The sequence below is a fragment of the Pinus tabuliformis genome, chromosome Q, assembly GCF_031772625.1.
Source record: "Pinus tabuliformis cultivar Carrire ecotype Pingquan chromosome Q, CPIR1, whole genome shotgun sequence".
Classification (NCBI taxonomy): Eukaryota; Viridiplantae; Streptophyta; class Pinopsida; order Pinales; family Pinaceae; genus Pinus; species Pinus tabuliformis.
Window position 1 is genome coordinate 339,951,902 of NC_142296.1, and position 23,786 is coordinate 339,975,687.

Below are 23,786 nucleotides of genomic sequence, written 5' to 3' on the forward strand. Positions count from 1 at the left end.
TTGTTATTAAATAGTTGATGATTTTTATTCTTACATGTTTGATGTTATTATTGAGCTTTTTTGTGGGATCCTTTTCGGTAATGTTAAGGAATATCTCTTGTGTTTTTAATAGGTCGTTGGTAATTTATCTTTGAATGCATTTGATATGGTGGGATATTGCGGACGTTACTTCTAATGGATGCCATGGGCTCTTAAAATGATCCTAATGCAGTTTCATTGTTTATTAATATTCCCATTCTTTTTTATATGTTTGACCCTGCAGGAAGGCGAAGCTGTACAGGTTTGACAAGGATGGGAATCAATGGAAGGAGCGTGGTGTAGGAACAGTAAAGTTTCTTAAGCACAAGGATACTACAAAGGTTCGGCTGGTCATGAGGCAATCCAAGACATTGAAAATATGTGCAACCCATTTAAGTATGTAAATTTGTTTGTTTGTTTTTTTTTCTGTGTAATTTCCCCCCTGAGATTGTAATAGCTTATCTTACGTCCAAGTTTTAAGAGGCTTTCTCTGCCGAGAATTTGTGTTGATCCTTATTATCTGGATTATATATATATATATATATTTTTTTTTTGCCTTGCAGTTCATTCCCCAATGTCACTTCAGGAGCACGCAGGTAGTGATAAAACTTGGGTCTGGCATGCAACTGATTTCTAAGATGGGGAACTGAAGGAAGAACTCTTCTGCATTTGTCTTGGCTCTGTAGACAGTGAGCACTGTTCTTAGACTCTTCTAATCCTTGTTATGATCTTTTCTTTCTGTCTTGTATTTTTCTTTGATAAAATCAATGTTTGAGTACCTATATTCTTGGATCATTTCATTGAAGGGTTGATTTTGCATATGTTCTTAGGATGCTTTTGTGCAGATTATAGTGGGTTGGTAAGGGATCCCCCTCCCCAAACACCCTATCAGCATAGTTAAGGGTTGAGTTTAGGGTGGCTTTAATTATCTCTGGTAATAGCAAATGATACGGAGGATTGTGCATAACCCACCCCCTTTTTGATTCCAATAAGCAGAGGTGGTCACTATGGTAATCCAATTTCAATTTGTAGTTAGAAAATGGGGTCACAACTTTCCATATTTTTTGTTTTGTTTTGTCTTTTTACATCAAACAATAGTATATTTATTAGAACCATAGTCAACTAAACAAACAGGAAACAATTTATTTTACAGGTGGAAGAAGTGATAGGCTTAGAGCAATTGAATTGTAGGCCATGCTTCTTGACAAATTGATGAACAGATGTCTCCTTACTTGAGATTTAGGTTGGCACCATGGCACCATCCTGTCCATCATTATACACTAATCTTGTCATTATCTTCTTCACTGTGAATGACTGGCCTGTTCCCTGCAAATAGATCTGGGCATAGAGGAGCCAATCCAAGAACAGTAATCTCTAGCACAAGACAATATTAATGATCTAAATACCTAATCCTAAAGCTTGAGTTTGATTTTTCTCTACTGGTTCTGAATCTCTGATTGAGAATCTCCCACTCGTCATTATCAAACCTTCTCCTTCATCATTGGCATCAGCTGCACTGCTGAGGTACTTTGGTTGGTTGTCATTGGACTTGAGAGCTTGAAGTTTCAAATGATTATAGTAACAGACAGCCAGAAAAGCCAATCCACACCCACTCAAGTTTATGACTGTAACCTTTTCATTTATTACAGACAAAGATTATGTTATGAGCAGTCAGTCCTTGACAAGACCAGCAACATTCATAGTCAACACTGAAGTCTTTCCTATCAGAAGAAACACTGCAAGATTAAGAGCCAAGGCACAAGCAGAAATGTCATGTAATCCAAATCAAAGGAAGAGACCCTGATTATCAGAAATGGGTATTCTACTAAGGCCCAGGGGGTGCTGAGAAAAACAAGGCAACAAGGAGCAACAAAGATGTGATGGGATTCAACTTAATCCCTTTTGATGTTCGTGGAATTTGTATGAGAACCAATTGGGTAGTCTCACATGCAACTGCACTTAACTGGAGAATCACCTCCCATGCATTCATCTTGGCCTCCCCATAAGCTGAAATAGTAACTCCAATGGATATGGCCAACATATTGGCCTCGGGCTCACCTTTATAAGCTTCTTTCTTCAGGGAAACCACAATCAAATACACAGCAATGGGAATTAGAGCTTTCAGCATTTGAAATAATGATACTGAGAGGAAAACATAGGCAGCATTTGAAAACCAGAGACCCAAAGAATACACTTATCAATACTATGGGTTCAACGAGCTTGAAGACTCTTACAATAGCAACAGCCAGTGTTGAGTAGAAGCCCATGTGAATCATGGTGGGACTGATCACACTAAAGTTGTCAAGCAATGGCAACTCCAATGGATATGGCTAACATATTGGCCATGGCCTCACCTTTATAAGATTCTTTCTTCAGGGGAACTACAATCGAATGCATATCAAATGGGCACAAGAGCTTTCAACATTTGAAATATCGATACTTTGAGAGACATGCACCAAGGGCTGCATCATTTAGGATTTGTACTCAGTTTAGGTGTCATATTCAAGGGGAAGTTGTTATGCTTTCCACCACTTCATAGATTGTTAGAGTGATGAAACAAAAAAGGCTCCCTCTTGAGGCTAGATTATGTCATTCATATCAGCTGTGTTGTTGATCTCCTAGCTCAGCCAGGTCTTGCCAAAACTCTGTTGAGGTTCAAAATTTATTATAAACTGAAATGTCTTCACAAGAATTGACCTCATAAAATGCCATAATCACAAGATATGCCATACATGGCTGTGATTATGGCTCGCAAGACCCTTAGACTTTGAGCAATGAGGCTCGCAACATCACTTATGATTATGCACTCTACAATTCTGTGACCAGCTGAATGTCTTTATTTAGTGTAGAGAACCAAGCACTTATTCTGCTCATCTATAGAAGGGACAATGGTTGTTTGCCTATGAGGTATAAGGAAATCCTATCAGATGTTTTGTATTTTCGTATGGAATTGAATCATACTCCTGCACACTGTAACATTCATATATATCAACCTGTAGAGGCTTTAATAACACCTGGTATTCTGGTTAGTGATTTTATTGGACCTCATGTGCATATCCTACATGCACAGGATGGACTATTCATATGTTACAGGGTATTATTCTTATTATTTAGGGTCCACATCTTCAGGTGGTATCAACCTTGTAGGTTGTGGATGGCTAGGGGCAGCAACACTTCCATCTTTATGATTGTGAGTGGTAGGCTTCCTTGTTGCCATAATTTTTCTTTCCATTTTTCTTGCCAACCTGAATGCCTTCTCTAATGAATCTAGTTCCCAAAGACGAACCTCATGTTGGATGTTATCTTTTAAAGTCCCTAGGAGTGTAGGGCGGGGACGCCGGGATCGGGTTGTCGGTGCTGGGGGAGCTGTCACCTCAACTCCATTCCTTCCCTACAATAGCTTGTTCCCTAATTTTATAACAAAACAACGTCGTAATAAAATATTATATTAATTTTATAATAAATATATTATTATAAATTAAGAAATAATGTGCACATGACGTGCATGGTGTAATGGTAGGGGCGGATGGCTGTTGCACCCCCCACCCAAGTTCGAGTCCTGCAGAGGCGATTGATGTTGTATGTTGGAAAAATGTTGTATGATGGAAAAATGTAAAGGTCCCGCACTAGCTTACAAAAAAAATAAAATTAAGAAATAATGTAATTTAATTATTTGATGTTTTAGTTTTTAAGTGAAATTTTATTATTAAATTTTCCATGAAATTACAATTTTTGTTATTTAAAATGTATTTTGAATGTACATGGATTTAATATTAAACTCTTAGTGATTTTTTGATATTTAAATTGCATTTAAAATTTGTAAGAGAATGATGCAGATTATGTACTTTAAACTTAATTCAAAAAAAATTATTGAACTTTGGACAATATCGATCAAATAATTAAAAAATATTTTTTTGTAAGTCTAAAAATTCTATTGATTAAGTAAGAAAAAAAATACATCATTGGCCATCATAGCTCTTTTTTATCGCACAATATTCCATATACTAACAATATCAAAGTTGAAATGAATGATATTAAGAATAGCAAAGGATACGTAGAGGGACAAAAGAGACAATTAGAGAGGAGAATCACCCAAATTGGGGTTGATCTTCAAGACAACATTTATTTCCTTTCTTTTTTGAAACCTTGACCCAACCTTTCAAAGTCTGGTTGATGAAAGCAATCTATAGATTATCAGTGCGAGTTGAAAGATTCCTTACCAGAGTCTAAAGAAGCCGACACATGAGCTCATTTCAATACACCCGAAGAAGCATTACTATTCAGTGTCTCTGTGCTTGGCAAAGGAGCATGGTTCACAACAAGAGCCTCAGGAGATGATTGAGGCCCTAAGTCTTGGACCTTATGCCCTGGATGGATTTAATCCAGAGCCTTCATCGTTCTTATCCAAATCAGAGGAGGTCTTGCCCTCCATAAGAGGAGGGTTGCATGGCTTCAACTTTTAGATCTGGAATTTTGGATGTTCCGCTTCTTTTGAGAATTAAACGTTGGACATGAATTTTGTAAATGGCCAGTTTGATGACATAAGCGGTAACGAAAAGCAGTATTCTCATAGTCTAGAGCTTGGATTTAGTGAAAAACACTGATTTTTAAATTGATTTGGTCTGGTAGCCCTTTACTGGTATCGATTTCAATAAAATTTTTGCCATAGGTATATATGCCACGCTGCCCACGAGAGGCATCAGTAGTAAGGAAATGGCTCAGAGAGTCTCCAATGCCCTAAAAGATTGAGTAGTGCCACATATTAGCTGGAAGATTAGGAAGTCGAGCCCATATTGGTAGTTTGGTAATCACAATTGTGGAAAGATCGAAATATGGAAAGCAAGGGAATAGAAACAATTTAGCATTGCCCGAAAACTAGGGCCCTTTAGATAAAGCTTTTTGATAATCTTTTGATTCCCCAAATAACACAATGAAAAATCATTTTGAGCATAAAATAACCTTGCAATTCTTAGTCCATATAGAATGGATCCATTCATACAGATCGATAGTGCTGGGCCATAAGCCATTAAAACAACAAACTAGGTTTGCCTTTGAATATAGCTATTGGAGATCCTCCAAATCAGGGTGAGAGATTTCTAGGGATGGAACTTCCATCGATTTCTCCACCAAAAACGATCCAGGAGTTGCTAAGGGCTGATTTTCCTTAGGAAGAGGCTAAACATGGATGACATATTTATAAGAAAAGGCCAGAGACGAGGAGGGGTTACCCCTAATCCCCCCTTGTAAATGAAGAACCATTAAAACAACAAGATCTTTACCAAAGTTGTGGACAAAGAGAGGGGAAGCATAGTCCAACTACTTACCGTCAAAAAACATGCATTGCATCTGAGGGAAGACTCACTTGAAGCTCCAAGGAAAACTTGAGGTCTCGAACCAGATATGAGGAAAAAACCTTAATAAACAATGAATACTTAGAGAAGCTTGATAAATATCAGATAACAATCCTTTGAATGAACAACTTCTAATAACATACCACCATAGTTTCCAACCAAAAAGCTAGATTCCTCCATCCTTACGGCACTGACAACTATCACAACCATCTGTTACTTTTGTAACCTTACCACCTTACAACTATTTTGTTATAAGACTTACCACCTTAACATTCCAAAGCATCTTAGCTTATTACATATATGCTACCAATTGTACTTTGAACTAGATCCGCTACCATTAATAAAGTTTCTGCATAAATCATAATTTCCTATCCACAAATAATGCGTTCAAATTATACCATATAAAAAATATTAAATAATTAAACTACATTTAAAAAAAAAATTAAAACAAAATAAATATTGCACTAACATCAAGAAATAAGTTCGCATTATAATGTATTTACGGAAATTAAAAAAAGACAATCACGAGTAGGACCACCACCAGTTGTCTCACTTCCATGAAATCCCTACACGTGTGCTTCCGTACTCCCTAAATTCATCTGAATTCGAATTTGGCAGGTTTTGTCCTGGATTTCCAAACTGTTGGCTGCGGATTTCCAGACGGATATGCCAGGAAAAAGGGTTTCGACCGTGGATTTCCAGAGCTTTTCAGCACACTAGAAAGGGTTTGCACGTTGTTCTGCTCGTTGGGGGTTTATGTCGAGGATTTCCAAAGTATATGAGGTAAAATCTCCCAAATCCCTTAAAAAGTTGTGATTAAATTCGTTTAAAGCTTTTCCATCTAGGACGTATGCTGTGTTTTCTCGGTTTCTGTTAAAATATTTGATATATATGGTTTATTTTCTGTGCGAAATTAGTGTTTTGACGCATGGATCATAATCCGGCTACGTTTCTCAGTACTCGGATCTTGAAGCTAGTTTATGAGTCCATTTTTTATAGGATTGTTTTATGTCTGCGAAGCTTGTTAAACACTCATTATGGTGTTTCGGTTTTTGGTTTTATCTTATAAATTTAAATGTGTACATGTTCTTGTATTTTAGTCGTCAATGGGTTTTGTTTTGTAATGGAGTAAAAAACGTATGGCTTTGGTTTTTTTTTTGTATGAGGAATCTTGGAAGAGACTTATGTACTCTGTATGGATATTGTTTCTGAGGGCATTTATCCATCTGTTTTTTCTGCAGTGTTTCCTTAGTTTAGTGATTCGCATGGTGTTATATATGAGAAGGATTTCCCGAGTTTTCTTACAAATTATTTTTGTGAAGCTGATGATCTTCTGGTGATTTGTTTTCTAGGTTATTCCTACCAGGTTCACAATGTAGATTTTATTCCTACAATCATTGTTGCTTTAATGGAAAACCATATTCTACTATTTGCGAAAAGGTATATCATTACAAGCCAAAATAACTTTTCATCTTCCATGCTTGTATTATGTTAATTGGCCTGCCAGGATATGAGTACAAGGAGGCGGTACGGTACACAGGACACCGCTTTTCGAAACAGGTGGACGGGGTTAGGTTAAGCAGACATATATCATATTAAATATTGACAATAATTATGAGAATTTATATTAGTGTAAATGGTAATGAATCAGTCTCGTATTTATGTTCAAATCATTTCCTTGTCTTCCATTCATCAATTGTCCATCATGATTGAACAACAGTTTTTCTCTCAAAATGTCTCCGTTGCCTAGTGCGGAGTTTAACAAGGCTTCAAATTTGTCCGAAAAATAATGGAAATTTTAGCATGCAAAATATTTTGGAAATCTGGGTTACAGCTGGCAAACTTCAAGATTTTGGGTGTCCGAAGGGTTTTTGATGGTGCTGAATTCATTTCCACCATCAAAAACAAAATTCAAACACCCTAATTGACAAATTTTTTTGGGAAAAAAATGACTGGATGCTGGCAAGTTTTGGCTGGGCAAATTCGCTGCCTCGGTGGACCAACACACCTAGTGCTTAGTTTAACGAGGCTCCAAATTAGCTAGGAAAAAATGGAAATTTCGTTCAGCAAAAATTTTGGAAATTTGGGTTACAGCTGTCAAACTTCAAGATTTTGGGTGTCCCAGGGGTTTTTGATGGCGCTGAATTCATTTCCACCATCAAAAACATAATTCAAACATTCCAACTGTCATATTTTTGGGAAAAAATGGCTGGATTCAGGGAAGTTTTGGCCTTTTGGGCAAATTGGCTGCCTTAGTAGACAATACCCCTAGCGTGTCGTCTAACAAATTCTGGAGGAATTTTGTTATAATTCGGCAGAAATTTGTGGAAATCTAGGTTACAACTATCAAACTTCAAGATTTTAGGTGCCTCAGAGGTTTTTGATGGTGCTGAATCCATTTCCACCATCAAAAACAGAATTCAACCACTCCAACTGTCAGATTTTTTCGGAAAAAAAATGGCTGGGTTACAACTGTCAAACTTCAAGATTTTAGGTGCCTCAGAGGTTTTTGATGGTGTTGAATCCATTTCCACCATCAAAAACAGAATTCAACCACTCCAACTGTCAGATTTTTTTCGGAAAAAAAATGGCTGGGTGAATTTTCCATCACGGTAAACAACACCTATTACCTAGCCCTCACATTTTTTTTTAATTATTATCTTTTATCTTTACTGGTTTTAACTACCATCTCCAAAGAGATTTATTTATCCTACTACTAATCTAATAGTATTAGTTTTTATCCCAATAATATATTCGTATTATCTTGACCATACCTCATGATTTATCATTATGTTGTGATATATTTTATTTTATTTTGACAACTTCTCTTATATTTCTATCTTTTAAATTTTATTTAACAGGGCATTTATTTTATGACCAATATTTTTTATTTTAAATTTTATTCAACAATTTATCTAACTAGGTGACGTGTGTTTTCAATCAAGATTCATTATTCATTTTTATCACCATTTTTTGGATCAGATCCCTGATATATATATTTTGTTTTGACCATTTTTTCATTATGAATTTCAATTTGTGGCTTGATTGATCAAGTCACCCTCAATATTTTATGATTACTTCAATTGGATCTCTCCATTGATGATGGTGGGACTGTTGATTTCTAGTAGCATCGGATGTGCTCTATGTCTCAAAATTTGCAGGGAGGCTTGGACACATGCATTCTCCAATACCCATAAATCGTTTGAGAAATTCCATCCGGAGATAGTTTTATTAAAATAATTGATTATTTTTTAATGGGGCCCTAAGTCTAAATTTGGGAAATTAAAATAATTAAAGGGTATTAATATAAACTGTGGGTGAAACTTTTAGAAGAAGGCGAAGATCAAGTCAATATGATCCTAGCTGTTAATTAGGATCTAATCTGGGCCATTAATTGATCAACGAGAGGATTATAAGAGGAAGCTTGATGGGCACTTGGAGAACACACCGAGTGAGTTTAGAAGATCGAGTTTTTGAAGTATAGTAGCTACCGGAGAGAGATTCGAAGTGAGCTTTTGCAGTGAGGGGTAGTGAGTATTCGGAAGAAGGAAGTTTTCTTGGGCCGAAGAATACGAGGTAGAGAGGGCAAAATGATGTCTAGAGAGAGGCATACGCTAGCCCACGCAGTTGTAGCGCAGGACTTAGAGGGAGATCAAATTCTTGCTAAAGAAATCGAGTTTTAGTAGCTAGGAGCCGGGGTGTGAGACCGGGAGGCAGAGATTCGGATTCCAGCCAGCAGAGGGTCCAGAGAAGGAGCAACATGATACCCAGTAGGGGTGACGCAAGAACTGCGTGGGAGTGATGTAGTTCTACGCAAAGGGTACGCAGAGGCTCCAGTTCAGCGTGATCAGACTCAGATCATTTCAGGGTGAGATCATTTCACCATTCATTTTGTTCAGTTTCTCTCTATATCAGATTGCTAGTTGAGCATCTAAGAATTGTACTCAGATTTTCTCCTGTATAATAATAAAACCCTCATATCTGTTGCACCGGTTTTCCTGCATTGGGTTTTTTCGGGGACATTTGTCCAAAAATAACGGTGTCAATTGTGTTTTATTTTCTTTCTTGCTTAGTCTCTTGTTTCTGCATAATATTTGATTAAGTGAAGGCTGCAGTGTATGTATTATAATATTTGCTGTAGGAAAATGCAAGTAATTTGTTTAAAGGAATTTAACAAATAAGAGTAATATCATCAGTTACTGCAGTAGGGATTTCGGTTGAGGAATTTTCACATGGTATTAGAGCTGCAGGTGAAGCAAGAAGGGTAGAGCCGGTAGATCCAGTGCTGAGCAAAAGGGGGAAATCAAAAAGTTGCATGAGGTAGCAGTTCGAAACCCTAGAGGGTTTGCGTAGTTCTTAGTCGGAGGGCTGAAATTTCGAGGCAGTCTCTCTCCGAGAGAGTCGACGGAGAGAAGAGCTTCCAGATCAAATTTTTGTCGGGGCAGAGGGAGCACCGTTGAAGCCTCAGCATAAGGAGAGCTGGTGGGACGCATATTTTTTTGCAATTAGTTTGTTGGGCATAAAATCGTTAGAAGAAAGAGGAGAAGCACGACTAAGGGAATTTCTTCCTCAGAGAATTCCTAGCCAAGGAATTCGAATTCTCTAGAGCTAAGCAGCGGCAACGGGCAGCAGTTTTACTAGCTCCAGCAGGGAGTGCGTAGGCTAGCCCAATAGCAGCACAGAGGAGAGAGGAGGTCATTCGACTTTCGATTTTTGGCAGAAATGGCAATCAGTGGCTTGAGGGATCAGAACAGGTTGGATGGGGCATCCAACTACGTCATCTGGAAGGTAAGAATGTTGTTCCTTCTAGATGTGCATGCCCTCAAGACATACGTCGACAACATGGTGGTTGTCCCTACGGATGCAGATTTGTTGAAGAAATACAAGGCTGAGATGGCGAAGGCAAAAAGAATGATCCTCGACGGAGTGAAGGATCATGTGGTCTATCACATTGCTAGCAGAGGCACTGCTAAGGAGATGTGGGACGCTTTGTCTACGTTGTATCAGGGATCTTCCGAGCAATGGAAGATGTACTTTGAACAGAAGCTGAGATCTGCTCAGATGCAGAAGGGGGAGCGGGTGGATCCATTCTTCACAAAGCTTCAGGAGACCCATGATGAATTGTTTGTTGTGAGGCATACACCTCAATATTTAGAGTTGGTTAGATTGACCCTCAATTCTGTCTCATATGAGTGGCAAGTCTTTGTCCAGAGTATCCTAGGCAGAGCGACTTTGCTGAATTGGGATGAGATGTGCATTACTCTAAAACAAGAGGAGCTGAGGAGAGACTTAGTCAAGGTTAAACTTGACAAAAGCAACAGTAGTGGGTCGAAGCTCAAGGACGAGGAGGAGAGTGCAACCCTTGCATCGAAGGGACAGTAGGAGCAACAGAGATGTAAGAAGGACGTTTCAAAGATCAAGTGTTTTGGGTGTGGTGAGATGGGTTACTATGCTACACAATGTCCTCTCAGGAAGAAGGATAAGAATGAGAAACATGACCCGAAGGCTGCCCCCGCGAAGATAGAGGAAGAGGAGTTCGCCATGACAGGCGAGATACCTCTAGGAGGGAGGTGGGTTGATTTGGAGTTGTAGTTCGAAGGAGCTACAGATGGGCAGGATCCTTGAGGAGCCCACCTCTTGGATCAATGCCTTGCTACGGGAGCCCAAATCAGAAGTAGCAGGATGGACTAGTGTCGGATGGTGCCGGGGAGTGTTGGAGAGACAGTTGCAGTGGCTAGGAGCACCAGAGACTGAACAATGTAGAGCAGAGTTGGCAGCAGTGCAGATGGCACAGAGAAGAGGTAAGCAGCAACGTAGTAGATTCAGAGGGTCAGCACAGAGACTAGCAGCAGTCAGGATTCAACATTCACGTGGTATCATACTGAACACAGTTAGTTCAATAGTTTGGGATGTTTTTCTGTTGCTGATGGAGTAGCAACAACAATTTGTAGTGCAATGGCAATTGGCAGTGGCAGTGCTAGCAGTAGTACATATGCAACACTTGAGAGGGAGTTGTAGTACGGATGTAGTGTTGACAGTGGCAGTGTTAGCAGCAATACAATTACAACAACAACGCAGTAGTTGGTGGACAAAATGTCATACATAAGCAGTGCAGAGGACGATGTTATGAAGTCAACGTGATGCTTCAGTGGGAGGCATTGCTAGAGCACATTCATCGCTAAGAGGAGTGTTGATTTTTGGTAGCATCGGATGTGTTCTAAGTCTCAAAATTTACGGGGAGGCTTAGACACATGCATTCACCAATACCCAAAAATCGTTTTGGGAAATTCCACCCGGAAACAGGGAAATTAAAATAATTAAAGGGTATTAATATAAACTGTGGGTGCAACTTCTAGAAGAAGGCGGAGATCAAGTCAATATGATCCTAGCCATTGATTAGGATCTAATCTGGGCCGTTGATTGATCAACGAGAGGATTATAAGAGGAAGCTTGATGGGTGCACTTGGAGAACACACTGAGTGAGTTTAGAAGATTGAATTTTTGAAGCAGAGCAGTTGCCGGAGAGAGATTTGAAGTGAGCTTTTGTAGTGAGGGGCAGTGAGTATCCAGAGGAAGGAAGCTTTCTTGGGTTGGAGAGTACGAGGTAGAGAGAGGGCATAATGACGCCCAGAGAAAGGCATACGCTTGCCCACACAGAGCTGACGCAGTGGCAATGCAGGCCATAGAGGGAGATAGAATTCTTGCTGAGGAAATCGAGTTTCAGTAGTCGGGAGCAAGGGTGTGAGACCAGGAGGCAGAGATTCAGATTTTCCAAGAGAAGGAGCAACATGATACCCAGCAGGGGTGATGCAGGAACTGCGTGGGAGTGACACAGTTCTGCACAGAAGCTACGCAGAGGCTCCAATTTAGCGTGATCAAACTTAGATTCTCCCAGTGACAGGGTGAGATCATTTCATCATTCATTTTGTCCAGTTTCTCTCTGTATCGGATTGCTAGTTGAACAACCAAGAATTATACTCAGATTTCTCCTGCATAATAATAAAACCCCCAGATTTGCTGCACCGGCTTTACCGCATTGGGTTTTTCTGGGGACATTTGTCCAAAAATAACGGTGTCAATTGTGTTGTATTTTCTTTCTTTCTCAGTCTCTTGTTTCCGCATAATATTTATTAAGTGAAGGTTGCAGTGTATGTATTACAATATTTGCCGTAGGAAATTGCAAGTAATTTGTTTAAAGGAATTTAACAAATAGGAGTAATATCATCAGTTGCTGCAGTAAGGATTCCGGTTGAGGAATTTCCACAAGGACATCCAAAATTTTTACTACAATAAGTATTCCTTTCCCTTTGCAGACATAGTCTTGAATCAAACTTGATGAAACTGAAATCTGAGGACTAATGTTGAAGCGTTGGCATGGATACCAATTTCCTGCAATAAAAATGACAATTGATGTCTGATTTCATCTTTTCTACTCTTTTGGTCTCTTCTAAGTTCATATAGAACAAAGTGAGTATTAATTCAGGGTTTTTTTGGGCTGTTATAAGATTTCCCACTGTGGCCACCTTAAAGGAAACCTTATTAAGCTCTTTAATGAATAAAAAATCCTTTTTCATTTTAAACTTTACGTCCTCTTGGTTATCTTGAAGTTGGCCAAAACATGGTTCCTACCGGATTTAGGATCAATTTTGACCCAAAAAAATGAGATGATATGATATGAGTGCCCCTTTTCCTGTGTGTGTCAATACATCTGTAATCAGGATCCTATGCTATGTATTACGTCGTAATCAGGATACATCTACAGATTTTTTTGGGTATGCTGGGGTACGCAGAGTTACCCCGCGGTACTGTGGGGCATGAGGCATAACAAAGTATTTATATAGATAGGTTTCCAGAATATGGGTATGGGCACAGCTATGAAGAATCCTACCCCTGGGTATGTGTACCCAATTAAATTCTCTTGTTGGTACCATGTTGCTTATGTCCTCACTGAAGTGAACTCCATAAATAGGCATTAACATTAACATAATTTTCTTTTTGGGCTAGAAATTGCTTTCTGACAGATCTCAAGGGGCTGCACTGCATAGGATGAACTTCCTTTGACTTGAATGCCAGGTATGTTGAGTGTGCGTGCTGCCAGAGGCCACTGTGACATGCAGCTAGCTTCTCGTGCCTTCTCAACATTCCTAGTGTAATCATTTTTCTTTGTCCCTTTGTTTCTTGGATCCTATACTTCATGCCAAATGGATTTCAAGCGTTTACCTCACCAGTGTTTGTTAGCTTCTCTATTGATTAGTATAGTCTAAAGCAGATTTCACATGTTTGTGTTAAAAGTATTTCCTTTTTAAATTGAAGTTGCGAATAAGGATTACTTATAAGTCAGTTATCTCTGTTTATATAGTTGTCAGAAAGACAGTATTCAAATCAAGAACTTTGTATTGCAATGGTTTTTTTTTTCCCACTACTCTTGCAGTGCCAACTAGTTTACCAATGCACCTTTTTTTTGTTAGTGCTTGCTTCTACTGAAATATACAATAATATAGATCCTTCTTTCTCTTTCTCTATAGGACAATATATGATAAGAGATCTTTCTTTAAATGTTTGAGAGATAGGCATTGAAAATATTGAGCAATGCAGTTGCTTTATTGGTCTCTTAAGTTTGAAAATTTCCGTTAATAGCAGGTCCCTTGCGTGGGAAAACTAATAGAGCTTATCCTTTTTTGTAAGTGGTTTTAGAAGATTTTGTGGCTATGCATATCAGGTTCTATCTTGGGAGTGTGGAACATACAGTCGTGCAGAGCAGGGATGTCAAATATTGTTTGATTGTGATATTTGGATCGTGTATAACTCTTGTTAATTCGTGTATTTTGAAAGAGATTTGACTGATCCGTTGATTTTTTATTCCTTTTACCTGTCATTGATAATTTGATAGTATTCTATAGAGAATACAGGCCTCATTTAGATCATTCACATTTCTTGGGTTCTTTTTAAAAAGTCACATTCCTAATAAAAGTTCAGAGACTTTATCCATTCATATCAGCATTACTGAGGAGAGACCAATCACCATATTCAGTACTCGAAGTGAGGAGAGAGAGATCCATAGATCCATTTTAACATAGTGTTTGATTGTGGTATTTGTATTGTGAATAACTCTTGTTAATTCATGTATTTGGTTGATCTGTTGATTTTTTATTCCCTTTACCTGTCATTAATAATTTGATACTATAGAGAGTGCAGTCCATCATTTCAATCATTCACATTTCTTGGGTTCTTTCTGAAAAGCCATATTCCTAATAAAAATCCAGAGACTTTATCCATTCATATCAGCACTACTGATGAGAGACCAATCACCATACTCAGTACTTAAATTGAGGAGAGAGAGATCCATAGATCCATTTTAACCTGGAATCTGTTATGAAGTGACTCGTGAGAGGTAGCACCGGCTCATAACAGGTTCAATGCTTCTATCCCATAATATGGGGGCTTAACGTTGATGATATTCAATGCTCTATCGTTTAGATCATTGACATTCATAGGGTTGTTTTTGAAAAGCCATATTCCTAATAAAAACTTCAGAGAGTTTATCCCTCACATATAAGTTAGATCCATCTTAACATGCGATCTGTTATGAGGTGAGAGATACTAAGGGCCCATAAGAGGTGCAATACATAGATTCCATTTAACAATGACAGTATTCCACAGAGAGTGCAGTTTCTCATTTAGATCACTGACATTCTTAGTTTTTTTTTCTTATCTGAAAATTCACTTTCTAATGAAAACTCTCACAGATTTTATCTAAGTTGCACGAAACAGGGAAACGGGTACGAGTTTCCGAAACGGGAAGCGATACGAAACGTGACCTCTCCAAATTTTGGAAACGGGGAAACACGAATATATATATATATATATATATATATATATATAGATATATATATATATGTGCAATCATAAAGCATAAATGATACATTATAATCTATTACACTTAAACATTAACATTTAATTTACATCACATTTACTCATGAATGATCACATAATGAAAATAAAAATATCGGAATATCCAAAAGCAACCTTTATTATATATCCAAATCTCAAAATCAGCGTTTATTTATATTAATATATGAGGTTGCAAGTACAATAAAGACTATAAGGCTGCAAGAGAGAGATCCAAATCAGGATTTTCTGCATCCACATCCCATTCTTTAGAAGGACCACTGTTGTATTGGGAGTCTCCTCCTACATAGTCGAACGACCTTAGTGCTCTTGATTAAATACACGTTTCATACCCTAGTGCCCTACATGATCTTGATTATTGGGAGTTTCTACTGCATAGAGGGCTTGGTTCTCTTGATTAAATACAAGTTCCATACCCTAGTACATGATAAAATCCAATGGAAACATTGCAATCCCTCCAATCCTGAAATCCTGAAAAACAAATAAGTCTGCTGGATTTTGAGTGAGATCTAAAATTCTACTTTCTCCATATGAAATCCAATGAGGGCGAAACCACTCTCAAACATCTTGAGTCATTTCACGGTAATGTTAAAAATTTAAGTAAAAGTGATATTCTCCTTTATTTTTCATTGATGAAAATGAAAAATAAAGGAGAATATCACTTTTACTTTAAGAATTTAACATTACCATGAACTGCATATCCCTCAAACTTCCTGATGAACTGCATATCAACACTAGGGCAAAAATTCATTTTTATAACTTTAGGCACGCATCTAGAAGCAACAAGAAGTCACTAACATACCCTAAAAGTAAATTAAAAAAAAAAAAAAAAAAACAAGAACAAGTTAATGAGGAAACGTGGGTCGTACGGCCCTGAAACGCGTTTCCGGCCGTACTGGCCACGTTTCCCGAAACGGAAACGTGGCAGTACGGCCGGAAACGCGTTTCACGGCCGTACCAAATGCGTTTTCGTACGGAAACGGACCTCTATACCACGTTTCCTGCAACATAGGATTTTATCCAAGTGGGGAGAGACCAATTACCATAGTCGTACTCAAAGTGAGGAGAGAGATCTCCAACTTGTTGACAAAGGTGGGAATAATTCTGAACCAATATTATCTTCAAAATTAGATCTTAAATTTAATTCTCCTCCCTTGACATGATCTAAGCACGTTCATATCAATGAAATCAACTTCAAGATGAGATCTAAAAACTGTTGTCTTTCCTACTGACAGTTTTTGTAGTTCATGCAGATTGTTGCATGGTAATAAATGAGGACTGACTCTGCAAGCTTATATCATTAGATTTCTGTGGTTGCCCACCAATTTCGACACAGTGGCTTACATATTTGAGTTTCCAGCACAATGGGTTACCTTGAACACATTGACTTTAGGGTATAGGCACTTCTGGTAATTTTTACCATGTAATTGTTATTCCTGGACTGAATTGATTGTTGAACAATGCTTTTTTTTGTGCTATTCTTTTTTTTTGCAAAATCTCTCACTGAAGTTCTATGTTGGCAACAGAAACAGTGGAAAATTACATAACCTTAAGCTTGAAATTATTCATGTTCTTGGATTCGATGTTGACTATGATTCTCATCTATATATTTGGTACAGATCTACGGGTCTTCTTGTGTGTGTGGACAGTCGGAATCATAAAGGCCATTAATCATGAAGGGGACCATAATGTCAGAGGTCTCCTGGTATAGATGGAATTCAAATGGAACCTGATAATTTGTTGAACCATTATCAACCAATGTAGGTAATTTGTACTAAAGGTCAATAAGGGGTTTTTCAATTTGATCTCTGAGTTTGGAGATTGACATTTGACAGAGGATTGGAGGCCTTTTGCCCTGTTGAATCTGTCATGCAAAATTCTAGAAAAAGCTCTTGCATAATGCATTAATACCAGTGAATATATTGGCCATTAATAACCTAGGAGGTGTTATCTGGGGCAGATCTAAGTCTTGAACAACCTGATTTCGGTTTGGGAGGCAAGGTATTAGGCCAAAAATTTAGCCTAAAATATGGGAAGTGAGGGAAAGCAGATTTGATAATGTTAGTAGGAGGCCCACTGATTTTGAATGAGACATAATTCTTTAGCATGTATTCTTGTATGTTTGTTTCCAGAGGAACACGGGTGAAAACCAATTAAGGTGTTTTTTGAATGAAGATAATTTACCAGGCAAGCGTCAGTCAAGCCTTTTGAATAACAAGTCATTGGGTTTCTTCTTAGAGAATAAGTGAAAGGATAGACCACTACCTCAAACTTCTATGAGAAGGATGGATCATGCAGGGAATAGTGGCAGGAGCAACCTTCATCAGTTTTTGCCATGTTGGCGTCCAATTTTTAATGTTTATGGGTGGGGGGCAGATGCAAGGGAAGGGTTCCTAGTTGATGATGATGTTGGCTTATTTGGTAGCAGTAAAATTATGGCTGGGATAAAAACTTAAGTTAAGATTGCCCACTTTGAAGTTATTACTGGGTTCACAGTTGTAGAACAAAGAAGTTCACCTAAACTGTTGGGACATTCTTTCATCAGAGGCTGTGGCAGCTTTCTGTATTCTTTCCATTCGTACTAATTTGAATCCTGCTCAACTTCCAAATTTGCATGCTGAAGGCTTTTAACATTTACTATCAATTAGCTCCTTGTTACGTTCCATTAAGATTGAACTTAGTATTCTCCAGCAAGAGTGGCATTTTGGATGGTTTATTATATTTTATCTTTTTTGGCATCACATAATGCCTTATGTTTTTGACAGTTATAAATATCTGGAATCCACTAAGTGGTACAGTCATCTGTATTTATTTCGTTTTAACTCATCTTTAGATCTACTGTCTTGGACATTATAAATTGTTGATATTGCTTGCGTTCTAGAGTAGCATTTCTGATTACGCATTTAATCCTATAGAAATCCTCCGGTGGTCTGAATGTCTGTCTCACATTTAGAATTCTGGTTATTTTCAACCCAAATTGTTGAAATACCATAATAAGTGGCTTTGTCGGCACTTTAAAGACACGCATTGCTGAAATACCATAATAAGTGGCTTTGTTGGCACCTTAAAGACAAGCATGGAGACTAAGAGTTGCCTTTGTAATGACTAGACATGTTTCAAAAGAACAAGTATATTAAGTTTCTGGCTTTAAGTGTCTTGTTCTTCAACTTCTGTAGGTTCTTATTTGGTTTATTCTTGCCCATCAAATGTTTATCTCATAAAACTTTCTTATTTGTTTTCATCAAGCTATAAAAACAAGTTGGCATCTGTTTCTTTCTACTAGAAACCTGAAGTTTAATTTTTTTGCTATATCCATGATTGAGGCCTCTAACTATTGAGCACTTTTTGCAGGTGGTCAGTACAGAAGATTCTGCAAAGGAATTTACCTTCAATACCTGTACCTTCTAGTTCTTTGGGTGCCATACAAACCTCGAATTAAAAGCTATAGGGCTGAGGCCATCCTCTTTTGCTACATAAAACCTGCTGCCCTTAACTGGATGAACTGTTATGTCAAAAGGAAGTATCATTTCAATTGGTAGTCTTATTGACCAAGTTAAACAGCGCTGTAAAGACAATAGGATACAGAGTCATTAAACAGCACTGTAAAAACTGGGTGTCATATCTGTTCCTTTCTAATAGAAATCTGGAAAGTCTAACTTTTTGCTATATCCATAACTTAGGCCTCTAACTAGCAAGAAATCTTGCACTTTCTTAGCAAAGAAGGTTCTCTGAATGATAATGCCACCATTGTCTAATGGATATCTTTGTTTGCAAACCTTCCTAGTATCTTTGGGTTCCATTACATGGTTTGATAGCTGTAATCATAAGTGATAGGGCTGAAGCATCATCTAGGTATGAACTTGATTTGCATATCAAATTTGTCAAACAGATGCACCTTTTTGGAATGAAACTCAGAACTTGTCATCACGGAAGGAATAAGATTATCTGGACTTCATGGAGAGAGAGACGTGTGCCCAGGACTATAATTGTACTGTGATTGCTAATGAAGATGAAATGAGATCATGGTATATCAGAGTGGGAGCATGACGGAAGGAAAAGATATAGCTGTCAAAGGTGTGCTCATTGTTCTCCAAATTGTGAACTTTTCATGCTATATCTTTTCCTTCTTGTAATTTTCCCAATGATGACCAATCCAAAGAGCACTTGCCGAATCTTTTGACTAAACATGTATTGGTCACTTGGTTTTTGATGTCCTCCAACCACTTCTTTTATTGTGATAAAGAATGGCATTCTTACATTGCTTTCTCTGGCCCAAATTGATATCAAATCTACACAATTGAGCCTGACAGATAATCAAGGGAAACTGCTCTTTGGGTCTTTCCAGAGAGCAGGAGCATGTCATAAGTAACAGATATAACAGTAAAAGTGCCAGAAGGAAAAGATATAGCAGTCAAAGTGCACTCATTGTTCCCTAAACAGTGAGCTTTTACTGCTATATATTTTCCTTCTTGCAATTTTACCAATGATCACCAATCCAAAGAACACTTGCCCAAGATATAGCAGTCAAAGTGCACTCATTGTTCCCCAAACAGTGAGCTTTTACTGCTATATATTTTCCTTCTTGCAATTTTACCAATGATCACCAATCCAAAGAACACTTGCCCAATCTTATGATTAAACATGCATTGGTCACTTGGTTTCTAATATCCTCCAACCACTCATTTTATTGTGATCAAGGATGGCATTGTTACATTGCTCTCTCTACTGCTCAAGTTGAAATGCAAAATTTACACAATCGAGCTTGACAGATAGTGAAGCAAACCTCGTCTGTTTCATTCCAGTGTGACTGGAGTGGGGCAGGTTGGAGCTGTTGTCACTCCACTCCATGTCTTCCCCGTTCTAATTTGTTCACGGGGCATCTGAGTTGACCCAAAGATCTGGAGTGGGGTGACATATCTCCAACTTCCCCATGTAAGGAGAACAGTACATGGACAGGCGGTATGGGTTGTGTAGTTTGCAGAGGAGCTGAGGACAGCACTGCCATAATCAAAATCAGGACATCTTCAAATGGGTTCTGGTAAGCATCGATATCTCAAGCTTTTTAATATGCCATTAAATACTCATATCTGGCATTTAATTATTTCTAACATTGAAATGAAGAAGAGAAAAGCATATAGAAAAATAAACAGAGAAAAACACATACGTTGTACGTTTTGATAAATGAAACATGAATGTTTTTTTAAGTTACAAGGAAACATTTTTCCTACTCACGTTTCCATGTTTCCATAAATGCATTGAAAAATATACCCGTATGTTCTGTATATACATGGTAATATACCTTGTTTCTATATAAACCTGGAAAAACATGGTAATATGTTTCTCTATGTTCCATATGAACAAAGAAACGTATAGTCATGTTTCGTAAACAAAATACTCCTATGGAGGAATCGTACTTGTCCAGAAAAGCAGGGTTGCTTTTTTTGTATGTTCCATAAAAACAAAAAAATGCATATTTATATTATGTGAACAAAGTATTCTAAGGATGGACTCGTGATTTTATACAAAGCAAGAGAAGTATAGTATATCACATGTTTGTGTGTTACATGGTAATCTATTTTTACCCGGTTATTTCAATGTAGAGAAGTTCTATTTCGCCCATTATTCTTTTCTAGTTCCTTCATACAAAATTAAATTGCAACTTTTTCTTTTGATACTTGGTTCTTATTTTTTTATGTTTAAATTATTAAAACTACTTATTTTGAGATCAGTTTATTTTGATAAATATTAGGAAGGACTTTGAGAAAGGATTGTCCTTGATTTTCGAAAATGGAGTTGTTCCTTTCCAGCCATATGCCCCAAGTGACCATCAAAGGGAGAGCTCATATGTTTTTTGGATGTTTTCTTTATAGCCATTTTTTTACACATATCCATAGAGTCCCCATGCCATTGATGTGAATTACTTGTTCGGTTTTTTTTAACCAAAATTTTTAACCAAACAAGAAAAATTAAAAAAATGCCTCAAGATCAAAGACTGAAACAAAGACCTATTGACATACCTTTTAAAGTATGGAAAGAACTTGTAAAATCATATGAGAAGTTGGATGCACAAAGAAAAGCCGGCAATGAGAGCATTCAGGTAGTGAATTTTTCATTAAACATTATTTAGAATGTATTAATACTTATAAGTATCTTAGACATGTATTTGTGTGAAAATAAATTGAATTGGTTTATGTTTAAGGACAAGGCATCCAAGGCGAGGTTAACCAAGACAAAAGTTACTCATCGTAGTGGCCAGAAAGGTTTAAAAGCACTGATAACAACCTTTGTAAGTATATTAAACATGTGATATTTTTTTAATAAATTTTGTACTAGAAGAAAGTCATTGTTATCTAATTTCTCCCTATTTACTGATTGATAGGAACTAAAATATGGAAGACCTCCAAATCATTTGGAAAAGGAGGTGCTGCAGCAAAAGAGATGGGTTGAATTTGTTGTTTGGATGGACTCTATGGTATGTAATCTTAGTTGGATTTCCAATATACTTTTAAACCATATTTTCATTTTATTTTTTTAGTACTATTAGATATTATATCTTACCTCATTTTATGGTTAACATTGTATAACAAAAACATGCGTTGTGTTATGTAATTAATACTAACATGTAATATTGATTTTTTTTGTCAGAATGCTATAGGTAATGATTGCCAAGACGATGATCCAAATTATGTTCAACATATATCAGGAGATGATGAGGATGAGGATGAGGATGATGGTGGTGAAGGAGGAGATGACGATGATAGTTGCGGTGTTGGTGATGATGTGGATCAGAGTAATGAGGATGGTCAAGATGATTATGAGGATGATCTTGGTGGTGGTAGCTAGGCATGCACATGCATTGTTTTTTATGAAGAAATTATTGTTTAGAATGACATTGTTATGTTTAGATGGGTGTTGTGAATTTACCCTATATCAATGAGACATTTTGATTTTGTAATCATACGATGAGTTTGATTTATGTATGTTGTTAATTTATCGTAGAATAACGATATTCATGAAATATTTTGATTTGTTAATCATATTTGAATTTTACTTGTTTTGATTAAAAATAATACTGATTTTATTAGTATTATGTTGCTATTTTATACATGTTTTGAAAATTGTTAATGACACATTGTTATTTTTTTGGATGGATGTTGTAAATTTCTCTTAAATTTCTTTACAAATGATTTTGAATTGTGATATCTGCTTTGATGATATTCAGAAACTATCATATATTTCACTATGAATCTATAAAGGGGGTCATATATGTAAAGAAAAATATACTCTATATAAGAAGTCAAATGCGGATGTAACCATGGATGCAAAATTGAAAGTAAAATTGGATGTTAAACTAGGAATTAATACAAAATGCAAACAATTGACATACAAAGTGTTTTAAATTAGAAGTGAAAAATTGTGCAATAGTTGACACAAAGAAGGGAACAAAACATGGCATACAAAAGGATATCAAATTGGGAAAAAAACAAGGACACATAAATGGGCACCAAATTAGATGCAAAAAAAGACAACAACTAGATGTAAAATAAGATGCAAAGTTGAGCGTTAAAAAGAAGCAAAAAACATTACAAATTAATATGCCAAATGATGATGCAAATAATGGTGTAAATTTGGGATGCAAACTTGGGTGCAAAAAAGGAAAAAAAAAAAGATGTAAGAAAAGACATAAAACAAGATGCAAAATGGGGCTGAAAAAAGGTGAAACCAAGGATGCCATATTGGATGTAAAAAATGATTCCTAATCACATGCAAATTTAGGCTCGAACTCAGACACAAAATTATATGCAAATGTGGACACGATGGTGAAAACGATGTAAAACTAGACACCAAAAAAATGCAAAATTGGATGAAAAAGTCGGTGTAAATAATGGTGCAACATTGGACACAAGTAGACACAAAAAAATGGTGCAAAAAGGGGCATAAAATAGCTTAAAATTGGATGCAAAACTTGGTGCAAAAACAAATACAAAAGTAGACGTAAAAAATGGCTCTAAATTGAATGTACCATTAGACACAAAATAAGATGCAAAGGTGGACACAACACATGACTCAACATAAGATGCAAATATAAATGCAAATTTGGATGCTCAAAATGATGTAACATTAGATGCAAGAGATGGTGTTAAAAATGATGCAAAATTGGATGAAACAAATGACGCAAAATATGGTGCAAAATGAGATGGGAAAAATGGAGACAAATCAAACGTAAATGTGGATGTAAAAAATGGTCCAAAAAAAGATGCAAAAATGGGCACAAAAATGGATGCAAAATTTGGTGCTAAATCAAATTCAACACATGGTGCAAAGATAGGCACCAAAGCTGGTGCAAAAATAGAAGCAAAAACTAGTGTAAGACTAGATACAAAACCTGGCGTAAGACTAGATGCAAAAACTGACACAAAATGGATGCATAAAAAGACGTTAAATTGGATTCAAAATACAGTGTAAACTTGATGCAAATGATGGTGCAAAAATGGAAGCAAAGATTGA

The 23,786-nt window shown here is 37.0% G+C and overlaps 1 protein-coding gene across 1 annotated transcript; it reads left to right on the top strand.

Annotated features, from left to right (window-relative positions):
* The first annotated feature begins 275 nt into the window (after window positions 1-275).
* LOC149219586 (uncharacterized) lies at window positions 276-22,312 on the top strand. The gene is made up of 6 exons (XM_089384410.1): window positions 276-414; window positions 582-707; window positions 5,988-6,152; window positions 21,478-21,564; window positions 21,658-21,750; window positions 21,924-22,312. The coding sequence occupies exons 3-6, from the start codon at window positions 6,126-6,128 to the stop codon at window positions 22,119-22,121; spliced, it is 405 nt and encodes a 134-aa protein (XP_089240536.1). The 5' UTR covers window positions 276-414; window positions 582-707; window positions 5,988-6,125; the 3' UTR covers window positions 22,122-22,312.
* The last annotated feature ends 1,474 nt before the right edge of the window (window positions 22,313-23,786 follow it).

What these genes read in the sequence shown, in the direction of transcription:
- LOC149219586 (XM_089384410.1), top strand. Translation starts at nt 6,126, where the DNA reads ATGTCGAGGATTTCCAAAGTATATGAG. An exon ending in AAGCACTGATAACAACCTTT is followed by an intron (nt 21,565 to 21,657) that starts GTAAGTATATTA and finishes ACTGATTGATAG; the next exon opens with GAACTAAAATATGGAAGACC. An exon ending in TTGTTTGGATGGACTCTATG is followed by an intron (nt 21,751 to 21,923) that starts GTATGTAATCTT and finishes TTTTTTTGTCAG; the next exon opens with AATGCTATAGGTAATGATTG.